Consider the following 12,216-nt stretch of genomic DNA (forward strand, 5'->3'; position numbering starts at 1 on the left):
ATTGCAATCATTGATGTTCACCTTCTTTAAGTTCTGGGGTTTAAAATATTTTGCATTTATATATTAATTCCATGATTTATATTTGCTTTTAGAATTGTTTACATTTTTACGGAAGCGCATTGCTATCACGCAGGAAAAAAAAAATTTGAGCGCTATCACGTTATAACAGTGATACGTATCTTGTTAAAACGTGATAGTATCTCGTTAAAACGTGATACGTATCTCGTTAAAACGTGATAGTATCTCGTTAAAACGTGATACGTATCTCGTTAAAACGTGATACGTATCTCGTTATAACGTGATACGTATCTCGTTAAAACGTGATACGTATCACGTTATAACGTGATACGTATCACGTTATAACGTGATACGTATCACGTTATAACGTGATAGCGCTCGAAATTTTTTTTTCCTGCGTGATAGCAATGCGCTTCCGTACATTTTGTCTTCGTCTTTATTAAAATTTTTAATTAAAATAAGATTGAAGTAGTTTTACCACAGAACTGCTAGAGGGTGTACTTTCTTCTTGAAATGACTGTTAGTAAAACTTTTAAGGAAATTCTTATTGAGCCTTTGGGTATTTAAGATGGCATATTCTGCCCTTTTGTGATGTCTTTTTCCTTCCTGTGTTCATTGTTGCATGTACTCTGTTGTGTTGTTCTTCAAAACTCTCTTATTCTTATTTGTAAATCTTTTTACATCCTAAACTGTCGTCGCTGTTCCACTGTTTGTGAATTCTCAGCTCTCTGAAGGAGTTGGAGTGGGAGAATCTAGACGCTGGAAAAGCTGTGTATTACACCTGGACTGAGCCCACCGGGTCCAGAGAGCTGAGCTGGAAACATGGACGGAACCAAGGAGAGCTCAAGGTGGAGAAGGTACTGAACCTGAGATTAAATCTGTATCTAAGAAATGAGGGGAAATATTTAATTCGCCTTGTAGGTTTTTCTATTTAACTTAATCTGTTTGTTTAGATAATAACGGCTTACCGATGATGAAAATCACAAATTTGGTTTCTAAGGAGAAATAGAATATTATATAAAACCAAAGCAAAAAACAAAAAAATGTTGGCCTGATGAAAAGCGTGCCCTTTGCGTGTGTCCATTCAATATTTCCATTTCAATTCAAATTAATTTCGGTAAGGACAGCACATTAAACAATGTTACATGTTAAAAAACAACATAGCGACCGTTGTTTAGAAATAAGTTTTCTAGCCACAGGCTAATTTGCAAATCAAATTTGGTTTGAGGTTTCGTTTGCTTGAATTACTTTATCAGCCTGTGACTCTGCTCTACAGCCCAGGCTATGACCTTTAGTTTTTCTGTAACTTCTGCTTAAAATGAAAATCGGCATCTCCATAAAGCCAAACCGAGCTCTAACCAGATGAGATTGATCCCCAAAACATCACAGGCAGTGGAAACTTCACAGCTTTCTCCACTTTTCCTCCCGGTCCTGTGAGCTTGCTTTCTAAATGAAACGGAGTAACAAAGAGACGGACACAACTGGCTGCAGATGCTTTATATTACTTTTATTATTATTAGAGTCAAATGTCTTATTTAAAATGTTTTAATCTTGTTTTGCTGCTACAAACATTGTTTTTATCTGTCTGCATGCTATTAAAATCTTCAGATGAAGTATATTTTTGGTAATTTTATTATCTGTATGCCATTATCATCAACTTAACTTAAACTGATTGCTGTGGGTTTTTGTGTTTCACATCTTAAACTGGTATTCTAAACTCTTGTCTTTCTTACCTTCAGGACATGGATTGGTCAAGTAGAAAATGGTTATGCTGCTTTCTTAGTTGTACAAATGAAATAGTTTTGGAGAAGGGCATGGCTCACCTAAGAAAAGTAAACATTGTAATTGTGTGCTTTCCTTAAACTAATTGAGATTCAGATTTTCTTCATCCAGTTTATCTAGACCAATAATCTGTTTGGACAATGTTACGCATTAAATAAAGTTCAGTGTTTGTTTTTCTCTCGGCACATGCGCGGGTTTTTTCCGGGTACTCCGGCTTCCTCCCACAGTCCAAAAACATGACTTTGAGGTGAATTGATCTCTCCAAGTCAGTCGTCTCAAACCGCCTTCCCTGAGGGCCAGAATCCTTCAACCTTTAGACGTCTCTCTGCTCCGGCACACCTGGCTCCAGTATTAACTCATCGGCAGAGCCCTGCGGAGTTTAACTACATGCCAGTGAGACAGTTTCACCATTTAGTTTAAGTCTGTAGCATAAGGGACACATCTAAAAGTTACAGGACTCTGGCCTTCGCAGTATGCAGTTTGAGACCACTGCTCTAAATTGTTCTTAGGTATGAGTGTGGTTCTGCATGGTTGTTTGTCCTGTTTGTCTCTGCGTAGCCCTGTGACGGTCTGGCGACTTGTCCAGGGTGACCCCGCCTCTCGCCTGTTTACCGCTGGAGAAAAGCAGCAGAACCCCTTGTGACCCTGCAGAGAAAAACGTGTTACATAACGGATGGACGAATCGTTCATGTTTGTGATTAACTGCAATATTTCTGCTGTTTCATCAGGAACTGGTTGATGAGAAAACAAACGGAGAAGGGAAGCTTTATGTGATTCCCTTTTATGAAGGTAAAATTCCCATGCGTCCTGGATCCTGTCATTTTACATTTACATCTGATTTCCTGTATATAGTTTGTGTTATTTCTGATGGAAAGGTCTCCAGCGTGTCGTGGTGTTCACTGAGAATCAGCGTATCTTCAAGCGGCTTGTGGAAAATGAAAGCTTGCGACATGCTGAACAGGAAGTCATCCTGTGGCTGCACGACATGGGCATATCTTTGGTCAACAACAACAATAGCCAAGAGATTTCTTTTATTGGGATCACAAGGTGATTCTCCTTTGTTTAGTAAGTAGCTGATTACAGGTCAAACATGCAGCAGAATTGTTTATAACATGAATGTTTGTGCGCCCGTTGTCCTGCTGCATCCGGTTTAGCTCTGACATTGTGTGGGAGATCAAGCCGAAGAAGAAAGGTCGGTGGAAAACCCTGAGCACAGAAGAAGTTGGGATGTTGGAGAATCACTTCAGAGAGTACTCTGATTCCACGCCGATTGACAACTGCATCGCTGACCTGGAGAACAACTTTCAGGTCAGAGCACAAGGATTGGTGGTTAATTTGTAAGCAATTAAATTATTAAACCAAACATTTTAAAGTGTTAACAATTAGAATAATCTGATAGTGAATTGGGCATAAATATTTTTGGCTGATTGCTGAGGAGGACGTTAGTATTTGTGCAATTATTAAACTGTTTTTGTTTTTATAATTCCTCCCTCAGGTCTGTTTTACGCCCACTGGTTCAGATATGCACATGCTGCAGCCAGTGGCTGCTCCTCTGAGGCGACTCCACCTCCCCGGGGTGAAGGTGGAGTACAGCATCTCACCTCGACAGAGAGCCTACCGTGTCCAAATCCACCGGATACAGGTGAAATTAAAAAACCTGCTGGTATCGAACATTTCTACAAAGCAACCAGTTGTTTGCTCCTGAGTTAATTTCTAAAATGTTTGTGTTGCTGCCTTAACATGTCTGATTTCTGATTTGGGATGAAGTAGCAGCAAGACTTTGGCTTTCTGAGTCTCAGTTTTAACTTCTGCTTAAAGTGAAGATTGTAAACTACACACCATAAATTACACTAAAATAATGAACCCATCGTTCTCTCAGAATATCAGAGAGCTGCTGTTCTGAGATGCAGCAGATTCTTGTGAACATAAGACAATAAAATCCAATAACAATAGATCCCTTTACTGAATTTCACATATTCAACCAGTAATAGTGAGCAGCGTTTTGTTGCTAAGGGATGAGGCACAGGTGTGCAAGTGACTGCAAGTAAAGGGTAAAACCAGTCCACTCCCACACTTTAAATTACAAACAGTTTGTAGATTTTACAGTGGAAAAAGTGAACAGTTTTCCTGTTCAGGTTTTGTTTGGCATCACTTACAGCTGCAGTAGGTAGCTTATATATATAAAATGTTCTTTACATATTTGTTAAAAGTTGTTGTTACGTCATGACAGTATGAGACAGATAATTTGTAAGAGGAAAAGAATCATGCTCCTTTTCCTCCTCATGAAGGCAGAGATGAAAACATGCTGAGATCTGATGGATCTAAAGGAAAAAGAAATACTTCTTGTTCATCATTGGGTTCCTGCTCATGAGAAGCCCAAACCTAACTGTGAACTTTCAACGGATACTTTCAAAGAAAACACAGCACCTTTGTTTCCTGTGAATCTCTTAAAGACTTGGTGTCAGATGCGTTTTCATTTAGCATTAGTTTTTAGAAAAGTCTCGTCTCTATTACAGATCCAGAATCAGATACCAGGAGCCATCTTCCCTTTTGTCTTTTACCCCATCAAACTCCCCAAATCCATTGCCAAGGACACAGGTCTGTTATTACACCGAATTCATTTGTCATAATTTACTCATGATGCACAGTTTTGGTTTTTAATGTCATTTGTTTTGCTTCCAGAACCAAAACCTCTAATTGATCTCAGCATTGTTACCAGAACTGCTGGACACACCGACATCTCTCGCATCAAGTATGTTTAGTTTTTATTTGAATATATGTTACGTATTTCCATATCCAGGTAAAATAAAGTATAGCACACGAGTCTCGGTAATCATAGATTAGAATTGCTGTCTTCTCTCAAATTAATCTTCTCTATTGTTTCACTTGTTATAAACAATTGTAATGTTTTCTCAGCTTATTCTTAAATAACAAATTAATTGGTTTTGACTTCAGGTACTTCAAGGTTTTGATTCAGGAGATGGATTTAAAGCTTGACCTGGGCTTTCTGTATGCCATCCTGGACTTTGTTACTCCTGAGAACGCCGGCGTCATGACTTCAGAACAGGAGGTCAGTCACACTCACTGATAATCACCAAATCCTTCCCTCTGTTCCTCCATATTTTATTATCAGACAAGGACAAATGGAGTGTGTTTATTCACCTGGACAACAATTTGAAGCACACCAGCAGGTCCTTTGTGAAAAGTGTAGCAAGAAGAGCAAAAATAAGAGGCGTCTAATAGAGCAAATACTTTTTTATTGCTCTGTAACTTCATGATCCAGTATATATGTGCTTGTCCTCCAGGTGGAGCTGTTTACTCAGGACATAGAGTATATAAAAACGGAGCTGAACCATGTCTCTTCTACTGACACGTCACCCATCAGCCTCTATGAGCAATTCCACATTTCCCCTATCAAGGTGGGTAAAATTCAAAAATACTTTGAATGAAGCGAACAAAGGCACAAACAAATCGGTTTTTAGACAGCATGATTTCCTCCCGTCCTTGTTGGGTTATGAACATCGAAAATGATAGCAAAATCAGTAATATGCAACTGCAATCAAATGAATTAATTGTAAAGTGAATGTGGTAAATAAGCACATTTTACAACCTTCAATACCAAAAATATTCCAAGAAAGGGTGCAACAGAAAATAAGTTTTTTAAAAGTGCTTATTGTGCTGATGATGCATGAAACGCATCACACAAAGAGGAAATAACACGACACTGAATGAACTCAGTCAGTGATATTCTAATTATTTTGAACTGAAATTAATATGAAATTGTTCCCGTTTTTCTTTTCAGTTGCATTTGAGTTTCTCTCTGAGCACAGGAGGAGAAGACGGCTTAAAGAGGAAGAGAGAAACTGAACTCATCCCCATTCAGTCCCTCAACCTGCTGCTGAAGAGCATCGGAGCAACGCTCACTGACGTGCAGGACGTCGTCTTCAAGTACGAGGCCTCCCATGTTTAAGCGCACAAACCAGATCCAGCTGCTGTTTCTGTGTTTTTCTGTGATTTGAAGAAATGATTCTGCTGACTGGATGTTTTATTTATTCCAGGCTGGGATTCTTTGAGCTAAACTTCCAGTTTTACACCACTCAGCAGCTACAATCGGAGGTCATCAGACATTACTCCAAGCAGGTGATGGTCATAGAAACATTTTCAAAATGGCTCCTTTTTTTTTCCTTCTTTTTTTTTTGCACCTTTGAGGGATTTCTCTAAAAAAGGTTGATGAAAAAGTATTTTTCTTTTGTATGTTTGTTTTATCAGTAATCAAGCAATACTGACTTCATCAATTTTATTTATTTTCTTGACTTTTAAAATCCATCTTTTAATTCAGTTCAACGTTACACAGAGACAGTCCTCCTTCCACTGGGTCAGAAGTTATAAATGTAGCTACTTCACCAAGAAGTTTTTTTTTTTTTAAATCAAATTCATTTTTCCTTTTATTCATTAAAAGTTGAAAACATGGGAACTCAAGTTTATATTTCTGTATGTTTCAGGCTATTAAACAGATGTATGTTTTGGTGCTGGGCCTGGACGTGCTTGGAAATCCCTTCGGGCTGATCAGAGGATTGTCGGAGGGCGTCGAAGCGTTCTTCTACGAGCCCTACCAGGTAGGAATGTAGTACGTAGAATAAGTGCTTTATTTTTCAGTATTGTGAAAAATTGCTTAGTTTCTTAAACTAATTTTTTCAGCATAAACAAGGTATTATTTCTATCTGAAACATTGATGAAATACAAATGAAACTATAACTTTTGAGTCTAACTCGGCGCGGTTTACAGCCGATCATCCTTGTTTCCAAGCTTCTGCTCAACAAGAAATCAGTCGGCCTGTCTGTGCTTCAAAATGTGGCAGTAATATGTAGTGGTATTGTTTTTGTTCGGATCCATGACTGCATGAGGAAACAGCTTTATCTGAGTGACAATAAATATTTTTAAAATGTATTTATTTCTTGTAAATTTGTAATCCTGTGAGAAACTAAATGTTTAATTTTATTAGATCTTAAATATTATAGACCTGGACGATATAGCTGAAAAACCTATCATAATATTAAGCATTTCATATCAGCCAATATCAATAATTGTCGATTTCAATAATTATTGATTAGTCTTTTTTTTGTTTGTTTTAAATAGCTGAAGTACTGCCAAACTGGTGGCGTGACCTGTCCTGTTTTATCCACAGTTTTCCCAAAACCTTATTATGATATTATGACTTACCTCAATGCATTTATACATTTACAAGTCGTTTGTTGGAGCTGAGGGTTTTCTGGAATAATTTCTGTTCAGATTGACATCCTAGAAACTCCTGATCTTCATTCTCTGTGTTCATTTGTGCTGCTGGTTTTCCAGGGAGCCATCCAAGGTCCTGAAGAGTTTATAGAAGGAATGACCATCGGTGTGAAAGCTCTGGTTGGAGGAGCTGTTGGTAAGAATTTCACTCAGCTTAAACTGGTGGGAACTTTGAGTTCGGCAAATAAGATCTAATACAGAGCAGTCATCGAAGAGGCAAACATAATGATGAAGGATGTCTGATTGTGCAGATTATATCAGGACACCAGGAGCTGTGACATTAAATGTGGGGTTGTTCTGTTAAGCTGATAAACTTTTTTGCCCTTAATAGGTTGATTTTCAGCTTTTATAAATATAAAATGTATCTAAACTTGCAGAAAATTGTTTTTGTCCCAGTTGCAAATAATCTGTGCTTGCCAGGTGACGCGTATCAGTGGCATAAAACAAGTTGTATGTTTTTAAAATAAATAAGCTTTGGTGTATTTATTTTTGTATAGGGGGTATCGCAGGCGCAGCCTCTAGGATAACGGGGACCATCGCAAAGGGAGTCGCTGCAATAACCATGGATGAGGAATACCAGCAGAAGAGGCGAGAAGCCATGAACAAACAGCCTACAGGCCTGAAAGACGGGCTGGCCAGAGGCGGGAAAGGATTGGTTTCTGTGCGTTTCATTATTTGTCCAACTCCACTTTGAATTAATCAGTGATAACGTTTCTGACTTTCTAAATGCCGTAACGTGGCCTAAAATAAAAATGTTGACGCAGCTTGTTTATGTTTCAGGGATTCGTCAGTGGAATCACAGGCATTGTTACCAAACCTATAAAAGGTGTGTTTAGTCTGACTCTCTACAAATATATAGTTACAAACTGTTTTTTTTTTATTCATAATAACAAGCTGTGGTTGGGTTTGAAACTTCTAAACACATTATCTGTTGTTGTGCAGGGGCGCAGAAAGAGGGAGCAGCGGGCTTCTTTAAGGGTTTTGGCAAAGGTTTGGTGGGTGCGATAGCTCGACCGACAGGAGGCATTATCGACTTGGCCAGCAGTACTTTTCAGGGAATCAAAAGGTATAACTCTCTTTTCTGCTTTTTGTTTCCATCCTTATGGTTTCACACTGCTGAGGTAATTGAATTTTAAATGCACTGCTTCTCTAACAGAACTGTTAAAGGGAGACGAGCTTTTTACCTCAGGCGGTCAATATTTAATCGTGACAATCTGCTGTGTGCTCCTCCACTTGTAAATATTTCTTTGCCAGACTTTTACTATCTGAGTGTCTCTCTTTACGGTATAGTTTATAATGCTGCCCATCAGTTTTTGTACATCTCATAAAGATGTGCAAAAAGCCCTAAAATATAGCAACACGTTTTAACATTTAATTTTTTTTTTTGCACTATTTAAACTTTTGCAGTGTGCTGTATGATTTCCTGTTGGTTTGAAGTGGCATGACATTGAGGAGATGATGAGATGGAGAAAACATGTAATCTCCTAAACTTGTCAGGGCAATAAAAAAAATGAGCATTTTAAGTGTTGAAGAGCTACATTCGTTTGCGTCAACTTAATAATTTGCTATATAAGGCTTTTTGACTCACCTACATTAGGGTTGTCAATAACTGTAAATGAACTATGCCGTAGGTTCCTTAAACTGTGCTTCTTTAGGTGATCAAGTAAAATATCTTTCTCTCATATTGTCCCGCTTACAGGGCAACAGAGACCTCTCAGGATGTTATCTCTCTCCGTCCTCCTCGCTTCATACATGAGGACGGTGTCATCCGACCATATAAGGAGAGAGAGGGCGTCGGGAGTCAGATGCTCCAGGTAAGAATCCGCCTTGTTTTTGGGTTTCTGAATCTGATTGTTCTGGATCATCTGGTTTATGGGAATTCACTCATAGTTTTAATTCATTTTCACCGTCACCCATCCTTTCATTGATCCCTCATAGCTTCTATCAGCTCTCCCTTGTTTCAAGCCAGATAATTAATGTTCTCCCCATAAAGTGTCAGCAGCTTCACAAGTCAGAGGATAGATTTATGCTGTTAGTAGTTTAGACTGGTGACGACTGTGTTATATTCAGCATCGGTAAATAATTTCAGTAAAAATGTAGTGAATGCATGCAGAGCAGCTCAGTTGGTAGAGCACACACACCCCCACACACACCCACACACACACACACACACACACACACACACTCACACGCACTCACACGCAAGGTGCAGAGGCTGCTGTCTTCAACCCGGTTGTCCAACGTTTGATTTCTGGTCTTGGACCATTTACTATATGTCTGTTTACTGTTTGATAAAGGTCACTAATCCCACAAAAAGCTTTACAAAACTAAATTTAAAAAAATGAAGTGAATGTCACATGTGTTGGTTGTTTTTATCGGATGAAAAAGGCTTTTTTATTACAATAGACGTTTTAGCAACATTAATATAAAGAAAGCAAAACAAATATAATTACTATTTACAAAATAATTGAACTTCGGTAGTGGAGAGATAAGTTTGTGGTCTGACTTTATTGTGAGAACTTTAAGGTTGTGAGATTTTAATCTCCAAATTGATTAGGAATTTTGTAAACGTCTCTGGTTTTCCAAGCCTTTAAAAAATGTTTTTTTATTTGTGACCTATTCTGCTCTTGTTTATTCATTTTTAATATGGCTTTAGACACTAAGATTGGTTTGAGCCTTTTCCAGAGTTTCTGTCTCAGTTTAAGGAGCTCCAGTCCTTCCTGTTCTGACCCTCCTCCCTCTCTCTTGTCATGTCCACAGAGGCGCTTGGCTTACATTGAATGGAGTAAAAGTAATTACTCCGAGGATGAGGATGATGAGTAAAAGCCATCGTAGCTGTGATGTAGAGTAGTTCTGGTGCTTGTGCATAGTCTGTGTTGGAGAGTTACAGATTATTATCTCTGTTAGTTTAAACTGTTGAACTTTTAAGGCGTCCTTTGAGGCGAATGTAAGACTGTAATTTTGAATTGTATTTGAGTTTTAAATGTTTGTTTTGTTCCTATTGAGTCAGTATCCTTCATTTAATCATTCATTAATCCATTGTTGTCAGATTTATTTTTGTTCCTAATTTTTCTGTCAGTCATTATTTTCATCCTTGGCTTCTGTTTGAGAAATCTTTCATTATCAGCAGTTTTGACTTTTATTTTGTTGCTAATAAAGGATTATTTAAATTCCAGCCTCCATTGTCTGTTTCATCCCATCTGTTCCCATCACCCCTTGTTGTTTTTTTCATTTTCCAAGTTTTCTCCATATTTTCATGCACTAATTTTGCTGCGGACTATGTCTCCTCATTCCTGCAGTTAGTTCATCATGTTTTAAATCATTTTGCAAACCTGCAAATAATTTCTAATTTTTTTTTAAAAAAAAATCACATTCTCTCTTTTAAACTTTTTTTTTCTTGCAGACAATTGAAAACGGACGTTTTGCCAAGTATAGATACTTTGCTCATGCCAAGATTAACGATTCAGACTTCTTCATGATCACCAAGAGGTAAGCAGCTCTGACACTTTGTCAAATAAGCTATAAAATTTTTGCTGAGCTCAAACGACATCAGATATTTTGAGCAGCTTAAGAGGCAGTCCTTCGGTTGTAGTTCATAATTTCACCACTAGATGTCCATAAAGCCTTTTTGCATTGCAATGGTGTATGAGGTGCTGTACAAGTTTAGTCCTGACAAAAATGTTTTAAGGTTAATAGCAGTAATGTCTCATTGTAAAACACGTATTTAAGCACAATCACAAAAGAAATTAGGTTTGGTTGATTATTTCTTTGTAACTGTGTTTCTTGGCAATAAATGTTGCAGTCGACCCCTGGTTTTGGTGCGGGTTAGAAACTACAGCCGCCCGCAAATATCTAAAATGAGCGAATGCTTGAAGTCACCTCTAAAAACACTTATAACTGCCTTTGTTAGTTTAATATTTCAAAGACTAAATATGGCTTAATCTGCATTATCACGCACAGTGGAAACCGTCTCCGCTGTAGCGAACATGTACAACCTAGCTTATTACCACAGCCAATCAGTGCCAAGAAGAATGAAAGTCGTTTCTGGATTGGCTGTTTTCCAAACCCCAGCCAACTGTGTGACAAGTAGCATTTTATTCTGAATGTTTTAGATGTGATGTACAAAAAAGCAGGTTGATACGCAGTGAATAATTTGGAGTTTCACAGAAAAATCTGCAAATAGATAAATAAGTGGTGGCCCACTGTATGCCGTTGTGGAAAGCTTTGTTTCCGTTCAGTGATGTCACATTTGTTAGCAAAATGCATTTGTGGGTCAAGCAGCAGAGTTGAGTATGTGGTTAAAGAAAACTGCTAAACCCTTTGGCAATATCAGTCAGCTTATTCTGCTACTGATAATAAACAAGACTTATAATTAATCGATTTATTCATTTAGCAAATAAGATCAGTGCGCTGCCAGAATAGCCTGGCACCACGTCTTCATGCTAGTTACCAGCTTGGTCACACACTGCTGCAGGATAACATCCCATTCCTCACTTGGCGTTAGTTGCAATCAGCCAATGTGGTCGTGTTGGTCACTCTGGCACAAACACGTCTGCGTTGATCTAGTGAGTGAACTGTGGAGTTGAGTTTGGGAGCTGCTGGTAAGGCTTTTCCATCTTCCTCACTCCCAAAATCTGGAGGTTGTCTCTGATAAATCCTGCTCTCCTCAAAAGTATATTTGTAATATTAAGAATTAGAGCGGTAAGCATTTATAAAATATCTCTGGTTCTGTTTTAAATCGAATATTTTACATCTTTTGTTCTTTTGACTAGTTTTAAGCACCTTTATTGACGCTGCACTTGTACCAAACTGGCTCATTTTGCTGGTTCTGCCTTGCAGAGGAATATTTTTTGTGACTAAAGGCACCTTTGGCCAGCTGACCTGCGAGTGGCAGTATCTCTTTGAAGAATTCACAATGGACCCAAAGATTGTCGGTGGACGTCGACTTCGGATTGAAGCCAAGGTATGAACGTCATTTTTTTGTTCAGTTAAAAGTTCACAACATGCCCACATAAATCGAATTCCAACTCTGAACATACAGGAAAGAGTGAAATCAGTCTTCCATGCCAAAGAGTTTGGGAAGATCATAAACTTCAAAACGCCAGAGATTGCCCAGGTAAGCTG

At 38.3% G+C, this 12,216-nt stretch overlaps 1 protein-coding gene across 1 annotated transcript in view; it reads left to right on the forward strand.

Annotated features, from left to right (window-relative positions):
- Window positions 1-12,216, forward strand: part of vps13a (vacuolar protein sorting 13 homolog A) — a gene marked incomplete at its 5' end in the record, with an annotated part of 38,190 nt that overhangs the window by 24,946 nt on the left and 1,028 nt on the right. The window contains 20 exons of the mRNA XM_015058561.1: window positions 743-875; window positions 2,529-2,589; window positions 2,676-2,847; window positions 2,955-3,108; window positions 3,296-3,442; window positions 4,317-4,398; window positions 4,483-4,552; window positions 4,756-4,870; window positions 5,106-5,219; window positions 5,603-5,748; window positions 5,859-5,940; window positions 6,303-6,416; window positions 7,153-7,228; window positions 7,590-7,753; window positions 7,873-7,918; window positions 8,035-8,158; window positions 8,792-8,906; window positions 10,496-10,581; window positions 11,932-12,055; window positions 12,134-12,208. Coding sequence (XP_014914047.1) covers window positions 743-875; window positions 2,529-2,589; window positions 2,676-2,847; window positions 2,955-3,108; window positions 3,296-3,442; window positions 4,317-4,398; window positions 4,483-4,552; window positions 4,756-4,870; window positions 5,106-5,219; window positions 5,603-5,748; window positions 5,859-5,940; window positions 6,303-6,416; window positions 7,153-7,228; window positions 7,590-7,753; window positions 7,873-7,918; window positions 8,035-8,158; window positions 8,792-8,906; window positions 10,496-10,581; window positions 11,932-12,055; window positions 12,134-12,208 — 2,200 coding nt within the window. The remainder of the gene's footprint in view (window positions 1-742; window positions 876-2,528; window positions 2,590-2,675; window positions 2,848-2,954; window positions 3,109-3,295; window positions 3,443-4,316; window positions 4,399-4,482; window positions 4,553-4,755; window positions 4,871-5,105; window positions 5,220-5,602; window positions 5,749-5,858; window positions 5,941-6,302; window positions 6,417-7,152; window positions 7,229-7,589; window positions 7,754-7,872; window positions 7,919-8,034; window positions 8,159-8,791; window positions 8,907-10,495; window positions 10,582-11,931; window positions 12,056-12,133; window positions 12,209-12,216) is intronic.

Source organism: Poecilia latipinna, unplaced genomic scaffold (assembly GCF_001443285.1).
Source record: "Poecilia latipinna isolate Pla-1442-1.1 unplaced genomic scaffold, P_latipinna-1.0 Scaffold1551, whole genome shotgun sequence".
Taxonomy (NCBI): domain Eukaryota; kingdom Metazoa; phylum Chordata; class Actinopteri; order Cyprinodontiformes; family Poeciliidae; genus Poecilia; species Poecilia latipinna.